Here is an 18,979-nt window from a genome sequence, read left to right on the forward strand (position 1 = left end):
TCTAAGGAATGGACAAAGGAACCTTTGAATTGAACTGGCTTATATTTTGGAGAGTGGGACAGGGAAGAGGACCTCCAAGCAGTTTGATGTAATATTCTAGATTTCTGTCTGTGATTATGTATTTCCATATACTTCCTTTTGAGAAAGACAGAGACTGGGATTACATAAAGCCAGGGTTTGCTTAACTGTGGCTTGTTGAATAAGCAGTAACTGGCTGTATTCACATATTACGTTAAACCATAAACTTTGGTTAGAAGACCACACAATGGCTGGGTTCATCCAAACCAGCAAACTACAGTATAGCTTCTTCTTCTATTGTAAAGAGAATATATGTAGCTCAGGGTTGAACTGTGGAGTCCTTGGTGCTCTCTGAGCTTGGTTGTTTGCTTGCAGACATTTTGTTACCTGACTAGGTAACATCGACAGTGCTAGTGAGTGTGGGGTTTCTCCCTGTTTGTATACAGCAGCTTGCCCTGCCAGTGTTGGTGGGGGTGTGGTTTTCTCCTTTGTAGTTCCTTGATTAGGGTATTATTTTCTGCTTGATTGTTTAAGCTACAATATAGCTTAATATATGAACCCAGTTGTTGTACTTGTAGTTACCCTGTACTTAATATAAATCATAAGGGCTGGGAGTATTTAGAAAGTGTTGAAACTGATTATTGTATTTGGCTGTTTTTCTTTCTTTAATAAAGGGGGAAGGAACATATACCAGTCATTAAAAGAAGAGCTTGATCCTCAAGTTGGTACCTATTTACCTGGAAGCCTTAACTCTTAACTCTGGGTTGGTGGTTTTTTAGAGATGAGAGAAATTTACTCTGCATCTGATGCCTTTTGTCCAGAAAAGGGCTGAAGCAAAGCAAGGAAATTATGGAGCCAAGTGTGTGTGTAAGTGTGACTGTAGCTGGTAGTAGGAAACATTCTGATCAGTCCATGTTTTGTATCCATAGCAGCCATTTTATGAATGGGCAGGCTTCCTTCCATAAGCTATTTTGTGAAAGTACCACAGCTCGATCCCAAAATGTCAAATATTTCCATCAGCCCAGAAGGTCTGGGGCCCTGGTGGGAGCTTCTTCTGCTCCAGTTTTCTTATTTATAAACACATTTCTGTCATCTTTTCAAACTCATTTAAAAGAACGTATCATGATAAGTTCTACTGCTTTTAGGTCAGACTAGAAAGATACAATATCAGCATTCTGGGAAATAGAGTTGAACAGAGGTGAAGAGAAGTTGGCCTGCAAAGCAGGAAGTCCAAGTTTGAATGCCGTATCCCAATCCACATGGAAACCTTGGTAGTACTTCTGCCTCTGAGGTTGGAAAGGGCAAAAAGGGGCAGATCCAGATCCCTCCCAGTCCCCAGACATGTGCCTGACTGGTTGCATGGTGAGGGAAATTCTATATGGAACCAAAGACAAAATAAGCTCCTCCCTCCCTTCCATTCCAGCAGCACAAGCTCAATAGGGCCCTAGATGTGGTAGCACCTCCATTTTCCTGCTGCCGACTAAATTACTCTGTCCATTTGCTTAAGTCCAAGTGAAGTCAGTGGCATTCAGTGGCACAATTGTGACTGGGGCTTCAGCCTTTGTATGAAATCGGGTTCCTTGACGTTCACGTTTCCTTGAAGAAAAGCTAGAATGCTTATGCGCTAAATAAAATATGGATTATCAGACTTTGTATAATCCTTTTCATTTATGTAGGTATTAAGAAGATTTTAAGGAATTTGGAAAAATATATTTTTTGTTCTTCTGTTGTTTAGAACCCAGCAGCTTCTCATAAAGAAGTTGATCCAAAGGTTAGAGTAGCTAAACTTAGCTTGACTCTAGCTTAAAATCCCTAATTAGGGAGTTGGATGATAAATAGTTGTATGACCTCATGCAGCCATGATACAGTTATGTAACTTTGGCACAGAACTTTGCAACCAATCATATCTAATGCCTATTATAGACAGGTTTGTCAGCAATCTTTTTCTCACTGCTAGAGGAATAACACTGGTCCTCTTTAAAATGGTTGTTAAACCCAAGTGAGAATAAAGTTGATGAATGCACATGGAGACTCTTCAAGAGTTTGGTGAGATTTGCCAGAATAATTAGACAAGTTTGTTAAATTGGGTATTTTCTCACTACCGTTCTTTCAACTGGTTTAATTTTATTGGTCATTTATATACAAGTAGATTATTACTTATATTGTTTGCCTTTCAAATAATTTTCCATAATTATTTTTATATATATATATATATATATATATATATATATATATATATATAAAGAGAAAATTAAAATAAGATGAATTTATCTCTCCCAAACTCTGAAATCAGTTTTATTTGTTTTTGAGGGGTAATAAGTGATTTAGATAGTGTATTCATGCTACATATCATTGTGGAATCCCAGTTGGAAAGTTTAAGTAGTTTAAAGCTTTGTTTCAAAAACTTCAGCTCTTCTGAATTGGATTCTTCATTATAGTGATAACATTTTTGAAATCTCAGCTCGGATGGCCTGAGATATAGGAAGGACAGTAGTTTTATGGAGTCAGTCCTCAAATGAAAGACCCCAGAAATTAATGGTTGGCTTTTATGACTGAGATTTTATGACTGAGATCCCACAGAGTTCCATTCTGGCCCCAATCCTGTTTAACTTCTTTTGGAAATGATTGCCTAGATTTGGACTTCAATGATGTAAGAACGATGGTGATAAAAGGTGCAAGGGGCATACTTAGGTAACAATGGGAGATTTCAATTATCCTGGCATCTGGTGAGAATCTAACTCTGACAAGACTCAGAGGTCCAGCAAATTCTTGTCCTCTCTTGCCAGAAAATGCAAGAAAGAACAAGGGGATCTACTGTCTACTGCTAGTAAATTTGGTAATGGGTGATGATGGGAAGACAGAACTTTTCTATCTGTCTTTTCTCAGTAGGGAAATGGTGCCTAGTTCACCACTGTGCTAAGGAGGGAAGAAGAAGAAAGAAGAAAGGAAGGATCTGCAGCTTAGGATAAACAAAAGAGAGATTTTAGCTAATTTAAGCTAACTTGGGTCTCCAGGCCAGAGAGATTTCATGCTAGAATACTGAATAAATTAGGAGAGGTGATTGCAGATCTGCTGTCAGGAGTTGTTGAGAATTTCTGGAGGATTGGCAAGGTCCCAGAAGGCTGGGGGAGATCAAATGTTGTCCCCATCTTCAAGAGAGGAAACTATAGGCCTACAGTTTGATGTCTATAGTGGGCAAGGTCCTCAAACAGATTATTAAACTGCACATTTGTGAGCCCTTGGGTAGGCATGCTACAATTAGCAGAAGCCAGTATGGGTTTCTCACAAACAAATCTTGCCAGACTAACTTTATCTCTTTATTTGATAAGTGCAGTAGTTTAGTAGAGCACGAAATACCATGGACATAATGCACCTAGACCTCAGTAAATCCTTTGACAGTCTTTCACAAGATTCTCCTTAATGAAATGATAAAATACAGGCTAGAGAGAAGATTCAGAAAGATCCAAACAGGCTTGAGCAGTGAGCTGAAATGAAAAGGATGGAATTTAAATGGGAAAATGTAATGTTCTGCATTTGGGTAAGAAAATATATAGGATGGAGAGACTTGGCTTGGCAAGAGATCTGGAGACCTTGTTGACCACAAGTTCAACATGAGCCAGCAGTGTAAAGCAGCTGGCAGGAAGAGAGATACTGTCCCATAGTATATGAATAGGACCATAGTGTCCAGATCATGGGAGAAACTGTTCAATTCTACTCTGTCCTGGTCAGACCCCATTTGAAATATTTTATCCAATTCTGGGCATCACAGTTCAAAAAAGACCACGATAAATTGGAACAAGTTCAGAAAAACACTCTCAGAATGGTGAAGGGTCTTGAAAACAAGTCTTAGGAGGAACAGTTAAAGAATCTGAGTCTATTTAGCTTACAGAAAAGACTAAGGGACAATATGATAGCAATCTTCAAATATCTGAAGGCTTATCGCACAGATCAGGTAGTGGATTTATTCTCTATTGCCCCAGAGCGCAGAACCAGAGCCTACAAGGAAGGAGTTTTGGGCTAGATATCAGGAGGAACTTGATTCCTGCCTGTACAGGCTGTCAACCTGTGGGACACACTGCCACATGGAATGATGAATTCTTCTTCATTGGAGGTTTTCATACAATTTATTATAGCTTTATATTGTTTATATCTTATATTACATACATTGTAAGCCACCTAGAGTCCAGGTAGAATGAGGTGGTGTGTTCATTGCAAATAAATGGATAGAGGTGCTCTAGTGGATCCTGCACTGAGCAGAAGATTGGCCTAGATAACCACTAAGGTCACTTTCAACTCTCTGTGATTCCATAATACTCTTATTTCTCTCCACCATTTCTATCTGAGTCTAGAAAATTGGTGGACATCCTAAGCAATTTACTAGGATCAGTAGCAAGACTAAAAACCCAAACTTAGATTTAATTCAATCTACTAAGAGTTCTCCTGAGATTTACAGCCAATCTGGAAATGAATTTTCAGTTTGTTCTGGCTAAGGTTGCACTTCTCCCTGAATAAAAGGTTTGCAGGCTGGAAATGTGCCAGTGTCTGGCTTTGCACTTGCATAACTATGTAGCAGCAGTTTCCCAGTTACTTTTGCATAAATTCAGTTACTGTGTTGACTACTTTCCCTGGTAAAACAGAGGTTGCCTTGGTAACTTCCTGCTTAAACTACTTAAATATGCTCTCTGTAAAGTGCATTGGAAAAAAGCTGATGTTCTGTGTAGGAGCTTCTTCTGAACTTCAACTGATGCAAAATGAAGATTTGTATCCCCATAGCACTGAATCTCCCCTTCATAGATCACTGCCTTGTAGTGGCAAAGGGGCTTGCGTAACTCAGTGAAGCCATGAGCTATACCGTGCAGGGCCACCCAAGACGGACAGGTCATGACAGAGAGTTCTGACAAAATGTGGTCCACTGGAGAAGGAAATGGCAACCCACTCCAGTATCCTTGCCAAGAAAACCCCATGGACAATGTTAAAAGGCTAAAAGATATGATACCGGAAGATGAGCCCCTCAGGTCGGAAGGTGTCCAATATGCTACTGGGGAAGAGCGGAGGGCAATTCCAAGTAGCTCCAGAAAGAGTGAAGCGGCTGGGCCAAAGCCGAAAGGACGTTCAGCTGTGGATGTATCTGGAAGCAAAAAGAAGGTCCGATGCTGTAAAGAACAATATTGTATAGGTACCTGGAATGTAAGATCTATGAACCAAGGCAAGCTGGATGTGGTCAAACATGAGATGACAAGATTGAACATCGACATCTTGGGAATCAGCGAACTGAAATGGACGGGAATGGGTGAATTTAATTCGGGTGACCATTATATCTACTACTGTGGGCAAGAAACCCTTAGAAGAAATGGAGTTGCACTCATAGTCAATAAGAGAGTGGGAAAGGCAGTAATGGGGTACAACCTCAAAAATGACAGAATGATCTCAGTGAGTATCCAAGGCAAACCATTCAATATCACAGTCATCCAAGTCTATGCCCCAACCACTGATGCTGAAGAAGCTGAAGTTGACCGCTTCTATGAAGACCTACAACACCTTCTAGAACTAGCACCAAAAAGATGTCCTTTTCATCATAGGGGATTGGAATGCTAAAGTAGGAAGTCAAGGAGTAATCGGAATAACAGGCAAGTTTGGCCTTGGAGTACAAAATGAAGCAGGGCAAAGGCTAATAGAGTTCTGTCAAGAGAACAAGCTAGTCATAGCAAACACTCTTTTCCAACAACACAAGAGACGACTCTACACATGGACATCACCAGATGGTCAATACCGAAACCAGATTGATTATATACTTTGCAGCCAAAGATGGAGAAGCTCTATACAGACAGCAAAAACAAGACCAGGAGCTGACTGTGGCTCAGATCATGAGCTTCTTACTGCAAAATTTAGGCTTAAATTGAAGAATGTAGGGAAAACCACTAGACCACTCAGGTATGACTTAGATCATATTCCTTGTGAGTACACAGTGAAGGTGATGAATAGATTTAGAGGATTAGATTTGGTAGACAGAGTGCCTGAAGAACTATGGACGGAGGTCCGTAACATTGTACAGGAGGCAGCAACTAAAACCATCCCAAAGAAAAAGAAATGCAAGAAAGCAAAATGGCTGTCTGATGAGGCTTTACAAATAGCTGTGGAAAGAAGGAATGCGAAAAGCAAGGGCGAAAGGGAAAGATATAAGCAACTGAATGCAGATTTCCAGAGAATAGCAAGGAGAGATAAGAAGGCCTTCTTAAATGAACAATGCAAAGAAATTGAGGAAAACAATAGAATGGGGAAGACTAGAGATCTCTACAAGAAAATTGGAGATATGAAAGGAACGTTTAGTGCAAAGATGGGCATGATAAAGGAAAAAAAGGCAGGGACCTAACAGAAGCAGAAGAGATTAAGAAGAGGTGGCAAGAATACACAGAAGAACTATACAAGAAAGATCTTAATGTCCCTGATGTCCACGCTGGTGTGATCACTGACCTTGAGCCAGACATCCTAGAGAGTGAAGTCAAGTGGGCCTTAGGAAGCATTGCTAACAACAAAGCTAGTGGAGATGACAGTATTCCAGCTGAGTTATTTAAAATACTAAAAGATGATGGTGTTAAAGTGCTGCACTCAATATGCCAGCAAGTTTGGAAAACGCAACAGTGGCCACGGGATTGGAAAAGGTCAGTTTATGTTCCAATTCCAAAGAAGGGCAACGCCAAAGAATGCTCAAACTATCGCACAATTGCACTCATTTCACATGCTAGCAAGGTTATGCTCAAAATCCTACAAGCTAGGCTTCAGCAATACATGAACCGAGAACTACCGGATGTACAAGCTGGGTTTCGAAGAGGCAGAGGAACTAGAAATCAAATCGCCAACATTCGCTGGATCATGGAGAAAGCACGAGAGTTCCAGAAAAATATCTACTTCTGCTTCATTGACTATGCAAAAGCCTTTGATTGTGTGGATCACAACAAACTGTGGCAAATTCTTAAAGAGATGGGAGTACCAGACCACCTTACCTGTCTCCTGAGAAATCTGTATGCGGGCCAAGAAGCAACAGTCAGAACCAGTCATGGAACAACCGATTGGTTCAAAATAGGGAAAGGTGTACGACAAGGCTGTATACTGTCACCCTGCTTATTTAACCTATATGCAGAGTACATCATGAGAAATGCCAGGCTGGAAGAATCACAAGCTGGAATTAAGATTGCAGGGAGAATCATCAACAACCTCAGATATGCGGACGATACCACCCTAATGGCAGAAAGTGAAGAAGAACTAAAGAGCCTCTTGATGAGGGTGAAAGAGGAGAGTGCAAAAGCTGGCTTGAAACTCAACATTAAAAAAACTAAGATCATGGCATCTGGACCCATCAATTCCTGGCAAATAGAAGGGGTAGAAATGGAAGCAGTAACAGACTTCATTTATTTGGGCTCCAAGATCACCGCAGACGGAGACTGCAGCCATGAAATTAAAAGATGCTTGCTCCTTGGGAGGAAAGCTATGGCAAGCCTAGATAGCATATTAAAAAGCAGAGACGTCACCTTGCCGACAAAGATCCGCATAGTCAAAGCTATGGTTTTTCCAGTAGTAATGTATGGCTGTGAGAGCTGGACCATAAAAAAGGCCGAGCGCCGAAGAATTGATGCCTTTGAACTGTGGTGCTGGAGAAGACTCTTGAGAGTCCCCTGGACTGCTAGGAGGTCAAACCAGTCAATCTTAAAGGAAATCAACCCTGATTGCTCATTGGAAGGATCGATAATGAAGCTCAAGCTCAGATACTTTGGTCACCTAATGCGAAGAGAGATCTCTTTGGAGAAGACCCTGATGCTGGGAAAGATTGAAGGCAAAAGGAGAAGAGGACGGCAGAGGATGAGATGGTTAGATAGCATCACTGAAGCAATGAGCATGAAACTGAGCAAACTCAGGGAGGCAGTGAAGGACAGGAAGGCCTGGCGCAATATGGTTCATGGGGTCACGAAGAGTCAGACACGACTTAACGACTAAACAACAAGCACTGAATCTCTTTGGACGATCTTTTGAACTTATGCAGTCTTCTCATGCATTTTGTGCCAATGGCAGGAATCTCTCCTCTCCACAGGAGTTGTCCCCCTTCTAAATTTTTAACATGAAAATCTATTAAGACAGGCTTGTTCCATCTTTTTGCTGTCACTGAAAACTCCTTCTCTTTTAATTATCTTCAGTGCTGTGAAACAGCACTGTGCAATTAAAAAGGTAGACAAACTCACAATCTCCCCACCACAGATTTTAGCATTGCAGCTGACCACCAACACCCACTAATGCCTTGTGGAGCTGGCCATGGAACTAATCTGATTTAAGGCACAGCAGGCATAGCGCTATAGTATTGAATAATCTTATAGCTATAGTGCACAGTCTGTGCATCATGATTTACAACAGCATTCAAATTAAAGACAAGATATTTCTGTACTTTCCGTGTTTTTTTCCTAGACATTTATTGCATATTTGGCCTTTCCTAGAATTTGTCAAGGGGTCCAGAGTTCCTAATCTTCCACGTATAGTCCTCCCAATTTTTTTCATGCCTCAGGAGTGGGAAGTGGGAGATGCTAAGGAGAAAGAGATTGGAATACCTGTACAGTAACTTTGGACTGGTAGTCATCTTTTAAAAAACTCCTTATATCCTTTCCCATTATTCCCTTGTGCTGACTTTGACCTTAACAGGTTCACAGTGGTTATCAGATCAGTATGTCAAGGTCTGAGGAAGGGCACAGGTCAGCAAAACAGACACCAAACTACTCTGTGAATACAAAAATCAAAACCATACTCTGATAGATGTCAGCCCTTTTAATACAGAGAAATCCTAGCTACTGTCATTGGTTCATATATCAACTGGCAAATGCTGTGATAAATTTGCATCTCTTGTTAAATGAATTAGTCACAGTGTGTGGCGCTTCATCCTTTCTGGACATGACCCCCTGTGCTGAGAGCCAGTGTTGAGTTGGGGCAGCCTGGGTTCCAATGCTTGTTCAGGCACGAAGCTTACTAGATGATCTAGGACCAATTACTACTGACCATAATGTGATGCATTTGGTATGCTTCATGAACACACTCATGTGTAAAAAAATGACTCGGCATCTCAAACTATCTTGAAGCCTTGCTCTTCTGTTATATATGTTGCCTTCAGGGGATACAGATGTATTTGCTATATGTACATACTACCACCCTATTTCCTTTGGAGTAAGCATCATTATGCAGAAAAAGAGTAGAAAGTGAGCAAAATAAATTAAAAAGGGGAGATAACAGAAAAGGAATTCTGGCTGCATCTAGTTTACACCAAAATCTTTCCATATTTTACTGTCCTTATTTCCCCCATGCCACCTTTTGTTCTTTAAAATTGTAACTTTTTCCGTGGATCTCATGAACTCCATCCATCCATCCATCCATCCATCCATCCATCCATCCATCCATCCATCCTTTTCTTCCCCTTCCTCTCAACTCATTCACTCTTCCTTCATATATTTGTTCTGGCATTCAGTCCTAAAAACATTAAGGTGTTGTCAGGAAAGCTCTGGAATCAGATTTTTGGTATTTATAGCATAATGTTTGCATGTCTTTACCTGCCAATAACAATTAGAAATAGCTGTTATATAAGAAGGCAAGATGTACTGTAATTCATAATAGCTTTCCAAGACAGGAAGTAGAGACAAATTCTTTAGCTGACAGAAGCAAGAGGGGATGAATCTCAAGAATGTCTCTGACCTTATGGTACCATGATTTAAAGACTCCTAGAATAGCAGTGACTTAATAGCCCCAGGATTTGATATGGAGAGAGTAAGTTGAGGGTACTGAGACAAAAATACCCTCTCTGTCAAGGGTTTTTCTTGGTGCCTGATGTAGGCTCACAGTTAAAATTTTGCAGGTATGGCAACAGTAGTCTTTAGAAAAGAATGTGGTATAGCAGAAATGCCTGATTGAAGAAAGATGTATTTATTCATTTAGAATTTATTTATTTAGAAAATTTATATGGCTGCACAGCTTAAATAACTGTAGGGGCTAGTAAACAGTATACAAGGGAAAACCACGTTATAAAACCCATATAAAATAATACAAAAAGTACAATTAAAAATAATAACCGAGGCATCTTAAGATCAACTCACAACACCAAAATGCACATAATTAAGCTCCATTAACAACCTGGTTCTAACACCTGAGGGAAAAACCAGGCCTTCACAGCCTTCTGGAAGGCCAATAGGATTGGGGCCATCCAGATCTCAAGAAGAAAGCTGTTTCACAGGCAGGTGCTATGACAGAGAGACACATATCCTAGGTCCCGCTCTATGACACTGTTTCACAGAATGGACCTGCAGTATGCCTACCCTGCCAGATCTGGTGGGATGGACAAGAACATTGAGGACAGGAGGTCCTGCAGGTGACCTAGCCCTTTGCCATGATGGTGATAAAGATGATAACCAGTATTTAGAACTGTACCTAGAAGCCTATTGGGAGCCGGGGCAGCTCGCACAGCAGTGGTGTCACATGGGCAAATCTTGCCCAATACTGTGTGTGCCACTGCATTCTGGACCAGCTGAAGCTTCTGGATGCTTTTTAGGGCACCCCATGTAGAGTACATTACTGTAAGCCAAATGGGAAGTGACTAAGGCATTGTATATTGTTAAATGATTTTAATGATAGGTTAATTTATTTTAATTGTATTGGGTTTTATGTCATATTTTGTATTTTGCATTTTGTTTTATTGTTGTAAACTGCTTAGTGTGTTTGGAAAAGTAGGAAAGTGGGATATCTATTTAATAATAAATAAATAAAAATGTTGAGGTGGCTGTTTATGATACTCCAAATGTTGCGAGACTGCAATTCCCATACTTCACAACCTAGCTGCCATGCTGACTGGGCCAGAGAAGAGTCGAAGGTCAACAATATCCTGAGGGCAGCTCATTAGCTGTCCCTGCTTATTACACACACACATGCACACATAGGACCTGTCAGCCAAACACTGCAACGTGGACTGTCCCTGTCCAGTTAGGCAACATTGTGTGACACTGAGCATAGTCCTTGTATTTGCTTGGCTTTTTAAAAAATGAAGATAGTGCCATTTGAACTGTTTTAAAACATTCATTAGATGTATTGTCTTGCCTTTCCCTTAAGAGGTCAAAATAATACACATCTATTTTAAAAATTAAGAGCTGGGGCCTCATAACAAAAGTGCACACCTTTCACTAGTGTTACCTAAACATGTTATGCAGAGTTTGAGAATGGACCAATTTCTACTGGTGGGAAATTCTGCCTTACTCCCCCCAGTGGTTAAGTCACTATAGCATGACATTTTCTCTCCTGCTATTTTAATACGTTGAGCAGACATGTATGGTGTTTAGGCTGCTTCGTAATTAACCATTATGGCAAAATACCTTCTAAATACCCAGCAAAATACCGTGAACTGGTTTGATGTTGTTCCTTTGCCATCCTCTTAGGCAGCTGGAGGCTTCACTGATTGTCCCATCTGTTCTGAGGCCAGCTGTGGGAGGGGGGGTTGACTGGTGGTGGTGTGGATGAGACCAAAGGCAAGAATACCTACTCTTAAACTTAATGTGAAAAAAAAGATGACGGTTTTAGAAATAAAAGCGCAGAAGTCTGCATGCAAATCAAAGAGCATATTCCTTACTTGTTTTTTGTTTCCCCAATACACAATTGGCATCTTATGTTGATTCATCAGGCTTAATCTCTGTTGGTCTGTTTGTGATCCCCCCTCTTAGTTTTTTCTTATATATTTCGTTCTTCTGCAAACAAATTTTTTTTAGAAATGTCTGTAAATTTATTAAAAAGGAAAAACTGAAATATCACATTGGCATAAGTATTCAGACCCTTTGCAACAACACTTGAAATTTAGCTCAGGTGCCTCCCATTTCTCTTGATAGTTGCTGAGCTGTTTCTACACCTTGATTGGAGTGTAGAATCCGTGTGGTAAATTAAATTGATTGGACATGATTTGGAAAGCCACACACCTCTCTATAGAAGGCCTCACAGCTGACGATGCATACTGTACCAGAGCAAAAGCCGTGAGGTCAAAGGAACTGCCTGTAGAGCTCAGAGACAGGATTATTGCAAGGCACAGATCTGGGGAAGGCTACAGAAAAAATTCTGCTACACTGAAGGTTCCCAAGAGCACAGTGGCCTCCATAATTCTCAAATGGAAGAAGTTTGGCACAACCAGGACTCTTCCAAGAGCTGGTCACCCAGCCAAACTGAGCAATTGGGGGAGAAGAGCCTTAGTAAGAGAGGTGACCAAGAACCCAGTGGTCACTCTGACTGAGCTTCAGAGATCCTGTGTGGAGTTGGGACAAAGTTCCAGAAGGACAACCATCACTGCAGTCCTCCACCAATCTGGCCTTTCTGGCAGAGTGGCTAGACGGAAGCCTCTCCTCAGTGAGGCTTGAAAGCCTGCTTGGAGTTTGCAAAAAAGCACCTGAAGGATTCTCAGACTGTGAGGAACAAGATTCTCTGGTCTGATGAAACCAAGATTGAACTGTTTGGCCTCAATTCTAAATGTTATGTCTGGAGGCAACCTGCCCAATACCTCATCACCTGCCCAATACCTCATCACCTGCCCAATACCATCCCAAGAGTGAAGCATGGTGGTGGCAGCATCATGCTGTGGGGGTGTCTTTCAGCAGCAGGGACTGGGAGACTGGTTAGGGTTGAGGGAAAGCTGAATGGAGCAAAATACAGAGATATCCTCAATGAAAACCTGTTCCACAGCGCTCAGGACCTCAGACTGGGCTGAAGGTTCGCCTTCCAACATGACAACGATCCTAAGCACACAGCCAAGACAACACAGGAGTGGCTTAGGGACAGCTCTGTGAATGTCCTAGAGTGGCCCAGCCAGAGCCCTGACGTGAACCCTACTGAACATCTCTGGAGAGACCTGAAAATGACTGTCCACCGACGGTCCCCATCCAACCTGATTGAGAGGATTTGCAAAGAAGAATGGCAGAAAATCCCCCAATCCAGGTGTGCAAAGCTTGTCATGTCATACTGAAAAAGACTTGAGGCTGTAATTGCTGCCAAAGGTGCTTCAACAAAATACTGAGTAAAGGGTCTGAATACTTAAGTACACGTGATATTTCAGTTTTTTCTTTTTAATAAATTTACAGACATTTCTAAAATTCTGTTTTCATTTTGTCATTATGGGGTACCGAGTGTAGATTAATGAGGAAAAAAATGAATTTGAATGATTGTAGTATCAGGCTGCAACATAACAAAATTGAAAAAAGTGAAGGGGGTCTGAATACTTTCCGAATGTACTGTATATAATTTGCAAGAGGGATTGGGGAGAATAAGAACTTTAGCCAACATCCCTGAAAAATTATGCCTGTTCATGTTGGTTATACTGAGTTAGATAGGTCAATGACCCATACAGCATTCAAAGACATAGTTTGTTTTAACTGTAATTGTTTAACAAGATACAACAGCTTGATTCATAAATACTAAGCCATAAACCAAACTACAATGGGTGGGATCCTGCAACATTCTTAGCTGTAACTGAACAAGCCACATTATGGCTTAGTGAATCCAACTGGTACAAGGCAGTTTCCTATTTTCCTGAAAGATAGCTGTGGACATTTCAAAATTCTTTAAGATGGGGAAAGAAATGCATATTGTAATAACTGGGGCTCCTTAAGAGAATTAGATCAGAAGCTCTTTCGGGCTGATGCTGAAATCAAAGGATTAAGATTTACTATCAGAAGAGAACAGATAGCTGCTCAGTCTTGGGGGAAGGAATGCCAAAACACAGGAAGTTCAGCTGAGGACAAGAAGTTATTAAAGCATGTTGAAAGTGAAAGGTGAGTAAAATTAAAGACTCTAAAGACCAAGATATTCTTTGCTAGTAAGACCATTGATCAGAACTTTTATCCAGGAATTTTCTGACAGTATGCCTGTTTTATGCCAAGCCTGCATACAGGTTTAAACACTGTATCAGCCACTAACATTTCATGCCTTCCTAATGTGTCATTATGAAACAGTTGTGTAGTGTGCTTCAATGTATTACTCTCCCCCAGCAGTTAATTATAAAACAGGGTGTAATGTTATTATAGGTCAACACATAGTTATTTTGGAAAAATCTATGCTGTGTGTTTGGTATCTAAAAACAAATCAGCAAACAATTACCCCTGAACACAAACATATTAAATCAGTGTTAACATTTTACAATCCATCAACTTTCTTAGAAAGAACTTCAGGGTCAAACAAGTGAGTGGGAGGGGTGTGTATAAACTGAATTTAGGGAAAATAAGTGGATTTTAAGCTTCAGGGATAAATATGGATTTTAACTAAGCCCATGATTTATGATCAATATTCTAGTCTATTATACTATATCAGTTCACAGATTATTCTATTTCATTTTAATGAATTTATTAGAATAATATCCTGTCTTTCCTTCAGAAGCTCAAGGTGGTATAAGTAGCCCTTCCTCCTTCAATTTTTCCCCACAGCAACAACCCTGGGAGGCAAAGTGACTGACTCAAAGTCACCCAGTGAGCCTCCAGGGTTGAGGCTGGACTTGAAGCCCATCTTCACAGGAAGCTGTACTTATGCAATGAAAAGCAGCAAGAAGGGGTGGGGTGGAATGGGGGGAAGCACTCAAGGTGTGCAGAAGAACAAAACTGAAAAAAGTGAAGGGGGTCTGAATACTTTCCAAATACACTGTATGTGAGAGGCTAATATGATACAACAGTAGATTTGTATGAACTTAGACAAAGAAAGTGTACATTCACATTTTTTTTTGGTTTGGGTTAATTTTTTTCTTTTCATTTATGTGTACATTTATATCCTTGGTCTGCAATAAATATGAAAGACTGAAAGCCTCCATTAGCTTAACATTGTAATGTAAAATGAAAGTAATAAAAGGAATAATCGAGAATCAGATTGATTTAAATAAAGAGGCATAGCCATGCCTAAGATAATTTACAGGTTTCCTTGTGAATTGCTTTACTCTGTTGCTTATAAACAATACGCTTTTTATCATTTGAAAAGTCATCTGTGATCTACTTAATGGAATCCACAATAAACCAAACCTCAAACTGAACTGATAAAAACATGCCACAGGTACAGTAAGTTAAAAAAAATTAAAAATCAAAACTTGTAGAAATTGTGAGTAAAAAGCAATATCCTTAAACGTAAGATGAAATGCAAAAAGACATTTGTTTTGATCATATTAGAGAGCCAACATGGAATAGTGTTTTAGTGTGGACTAGAAGCAGGGAGACCCAGGTTCTAGTCTATCCTCAGTTACAGACACCCACTGGGTGGCTTTCAGCCAGTCATACTCTTTTAGTCCAACCTACCTCATAGGACTGCAGTTGTGGGACAAAATGGAGACAGCCTTGTAAGCTGCCTTGAGTTCTTGAAGGAAAAGTGATGTAAAATGCAACAGATATAATTTACTAGAAGGTGTTCCTTTGCATGAAAAAAAAAATGCATCTCCTGTTTTATTCCTTGGTGTTTCACCATAGTATGGTGTTATTCATGTATACATCCCACTCCCGTATCTTTTTCTCTATTGTTTACAGAAAATGTTAATTTGAAAGAAACAAAGATGAAAAACTCCATTGCATGCACATTCTAAGGATTGCATGATTTCATTAGTCTGCCTCTGAGGCCAATAATTTGCATGTTAGTGTGCCTACATACATTTTTAATCCCTGTTGAACTATATGTGTACTTTCCACTTTTTCTCAGTCTGTTAAACTTGGGGTCTGTGGAACTACGACTTTCAGAATTCCTGCCCAGGGTTGGGATTGCAGTTCCAATACATTTGAAGGGCACCAGGTTGGGACGGTGCAATAATTCTGTAGTCACAGGATCATTTTTCATGTCCATGCATACTAAGAGGTGACTAGAGCCTTTTGCTTGTATAATGTGTTGCGTATTGTATAGAAAATGTGCGGTTATTCTTTTAATTAAACATCTAAGGGGATGTTTGCTGGTACTTTAAACCCCACAATAGAATGAGATAAGACACAGATTGTTCTACGTAATATTTAGAGTAGCGCTTTTCGTGTTTATTCTAAAGAAAAACCCACTGCGTCTAAGCAGGTAACTGTCGAGCTGCATCATTACAGCCCAAATGAGTAAGCCTTGCTGAAATAAACGACCTTGCTTCTGAGTAAATGAGGCAAGCGTTGATTTGCAAGGATATGACGCTTACCTGATTTTCTCCACTGCTATGGATGAATAAATCCATATCCACTCCAATGAATGAATGAATAAATCCCCGCATCGTGTCTACCATTTATTTTACTTTTAGCATTACATGGCTCTCCTTATCTCTGAGATAAAGCCTTCTCCCGGCCACGAGCCTAGCCCTCAGCAGCACGCGAGGCACGAGCGATCCTTTTGTAGGAATTGCGTACGGCGGGGCTGCATCGGGGATTTGCAAAGGAAAGGAATTCCGAGCGGAGAAAAGATCCAGTCGTCCTACGCGCGCGCCGCCTCGTCTGCGCTCCTGGATGGGACGTTCCCCTCTTCCTTCCGGGTGGCGTCCCGTTCCACTTGCTGCTCCGAGAAGCGAATGAGAGCGCCTGTGGAGGGCTTTGTCCCTAGACGCTCTCCGTACTATTGATGCTCCCGGCTTCGCTCCTCTTGGAGCCTCTTTTCAAGATGGCGGCTGCACGGCCAGCTCTGCGCGGTTGGGTCTTTGCAGCCGGGTCGTGAGTGACATCGCTTCTTTTTGTTGGTCGGCTGCCTGCGTGCTCCTTCCCTCTCGTCGCCTGACCGGGCTGCGGAAGAGCTCCGACTGTTGCCATGCCCGCCTTGGTGCACGCATGAAAGACGCCTCCGCCGGAGCCATGGAGGAGCCAAAGCCCGAGTGCAGCTGCTCGGCAAACAGGTCAGACTCCGATGGGGCTGCCAAAAATTAATGCATTAGCCAGAGAGAACGTTCCTCGTTTTTTCCTCCCCCCATTCTCTGGCTTAAGCCGCAGCTGCCTTGCCTGCCTTTTCAATAACTTTCTCTTTCTGTAGCTTCCGCCTGTCTTGCTGTTTCTGCAAGACAGGTTGCTTTAGATGCTCTTTTGATAAATTAGACTAAGTGCTACTTTTCCAGCCAAAAGCACTCAGCCAACAGGCTTGCCTGAGTCGGTTTGTTTCTGTAGAAATAAGATTGGTACGTCTTATTTTTGCCTTTGCAGAACAGGAATTCCAAAAATAGGAGGCAGTTATTTATTACCTTCTTGTTACGAATGTTTGCTGTAAAGAAATGCATTGAAAGCAGTACTTTTGCCTGTCCCGGAAGCTCTTTTCCAGACTCGTTTTGCATTATTTATATGGTAAATAACATTTCAACATGCAACAATTCCATCCTGTGCGGGCTTACTCAGAAGTTCAGTGGGTCATAGTCTAAAGCCAGTGTGCAACAGGTTAGGGCTGTAGTTCTTGTGCTCCTTTAGTATGAAAATTCCTCAATCTCGGCTCTACTTTTTCTCTACAGGGGAAAATTCTGAAGCCAATAAATTTTCTAGTGGTTGTGGCAGGTGTTGCTGCAACAGTGAGAATTGCACTATGAAGGGGTTGCCCTTTAAAAAAAATTAAATGTGGTTGTGTTAAAGTATAGATTGCATAAAGGCATTTAGTTGAATTCTTCAGCCCTAAAGTGCTACTGAGAAATAGATTGAGATATGAACATTTGGGCAAAGAGGGAAAAGGCCTTCATTATTTTGAAATTCATTTCATTGATGCAATAGATTAGATGCTTATGTTGCAAAAACTCAACTCAACTAAATTTGTTAATATTCAGATTCAGTGTAGTGCTTTGTAAATAAGTTTACGTTCAAATTTTCATGAATTTATCCGATCTCTGTTGTTGGGCAGGTTAACTAATTTCCAACTCACTGCACCTTTTGTTCATATACTTCTTAATGCAGTTTCCACTAAATATTACAGTAGTAGAATGATATTTTGGACTTTCTGTTGAGTATGGTTTTGATTTCAAGTGCAAATAACTGGTTAATTCCCCCACCCAGTTTCAACTGGTAAGAAAAAAATACAGAAGACTGAGATAGTTAAAAAAAAAAAAAAAAAAAAAGGACAGTAGGGTGTTAGAAATGCAGTCTAGATGGTATTCAGAAAATGACATCTCAAACTCTGTATTTAACTAATGATTATTCAGAAAGGAAAGACATCTATCTTAAGAACTCAGAACGGTACAGATAAAGTGGATCCTCCTCCTTTGTTTTTGAATGTTTGTTCTTCTAATTTGGATTCTTACCTTGGTTAGTCTATTACTGTAAAAAAGATATGTTTGCTATTCAGGTTATTGATTTCCACTGAATTCCCTGAAAATGTTGTGGAGTGCTTCATTGCTTATATTTTGTTTTATAGTTCTAGATTTTCTGTAAGAAAATATTAATAAGTTCTTATCTCATTTTATTCTGTTTACAGCCGTATTATATGGAATGATTAAGGATAGGAATAGTGGCTTGCCATAGGCAGCTCAGTGAACTTCTATGGCTGGAGAGGCAAATTAACATGAATCTGTAGTATTTAATCTTAGAATCAGTTATCCCTGCTGAAGAAGATTTGAAATTGAGAAGATAACCTTTGGTTACATAAAAAAACAGAGTTCCAGTAACATTAAGTATATGTATTACAGATTGTTTGAAACAACTGTACTGTTTTCTGGAGTCTACCTATAATTGCAAACTTCATGTGATCATTACTTTGCACTCCACTGTATTACATAACCAACTTACATTAGTGGGAATTGGTCTTGGGAGGTGAGAATGAAAATTATTTCATGGCTCTGATGTTTTCAGATTTCCAGCTGACTGTCAAAGTGCTACATTACTCTTTGTAATTCCCAAGCAATTATTTTTCTCACTTAGATAACATCCTGTTGATTCACGTTACTTCACACCAGCAGGTATTCAGGAAATGCCTTCTGTTAAGAATCCAGCATTGTACACAGTACAGGATGGATTGTAAAATAAGT

At 40.4% G+C, this 18,979-nt stretch overlaps 1 protein-coding gene across 5 annotated transcripts in view; it reads left to right on the forward strand.

Annotated features, from left to right (window-relative positions):
* Positions 1-18,979, forward strand: part of MAP3K4 (mitogen-activated protein kinase kinase kinase 4) — a 94,214-nt gene that overhangs the window by 5,424 nt on the left and 69,811 nt on the right. For 4 of the 5 annotated variants that reach the window (XM_007432557.3, XM_007432555.3, XM_025169391.2 and 1 more), the window contains exon 1: positions 16,650-16,879. The exons of the other annotated variant lie outside the window; for it this stretch is intronic. In XM_007432557.3, coding sequence (XP_007432619.1) covers positions 16,815-16,879 — 65 coding nt within the window. In that variant the 5' untranslated portion in view covers positions 16,650-16,814. Of the gene's footprint in view, positions 1-16,649; positions 16,880-18,979 lie in introns of those variants that run through there. 5 annotated transcript variants of the gene reach the window in all.

Source organism: Python bivittatus, unplaced genomic scaffold (assembly GCF_059951505.1).
Source record: "Python bivittatus isolate LINGU-HERP-01145 unplaced genomic scaffold, Pbiv_v1 ctg000020_np1212, whole genome shotgun sequence".
In the NCBI taxonomy this organism is placed as follows: domain Eukaryota; kingdom Metazoa; phylum Chordata; class Lepidosauria; order Squamata; family Pythonidae; genus Python; species Python bivittatus.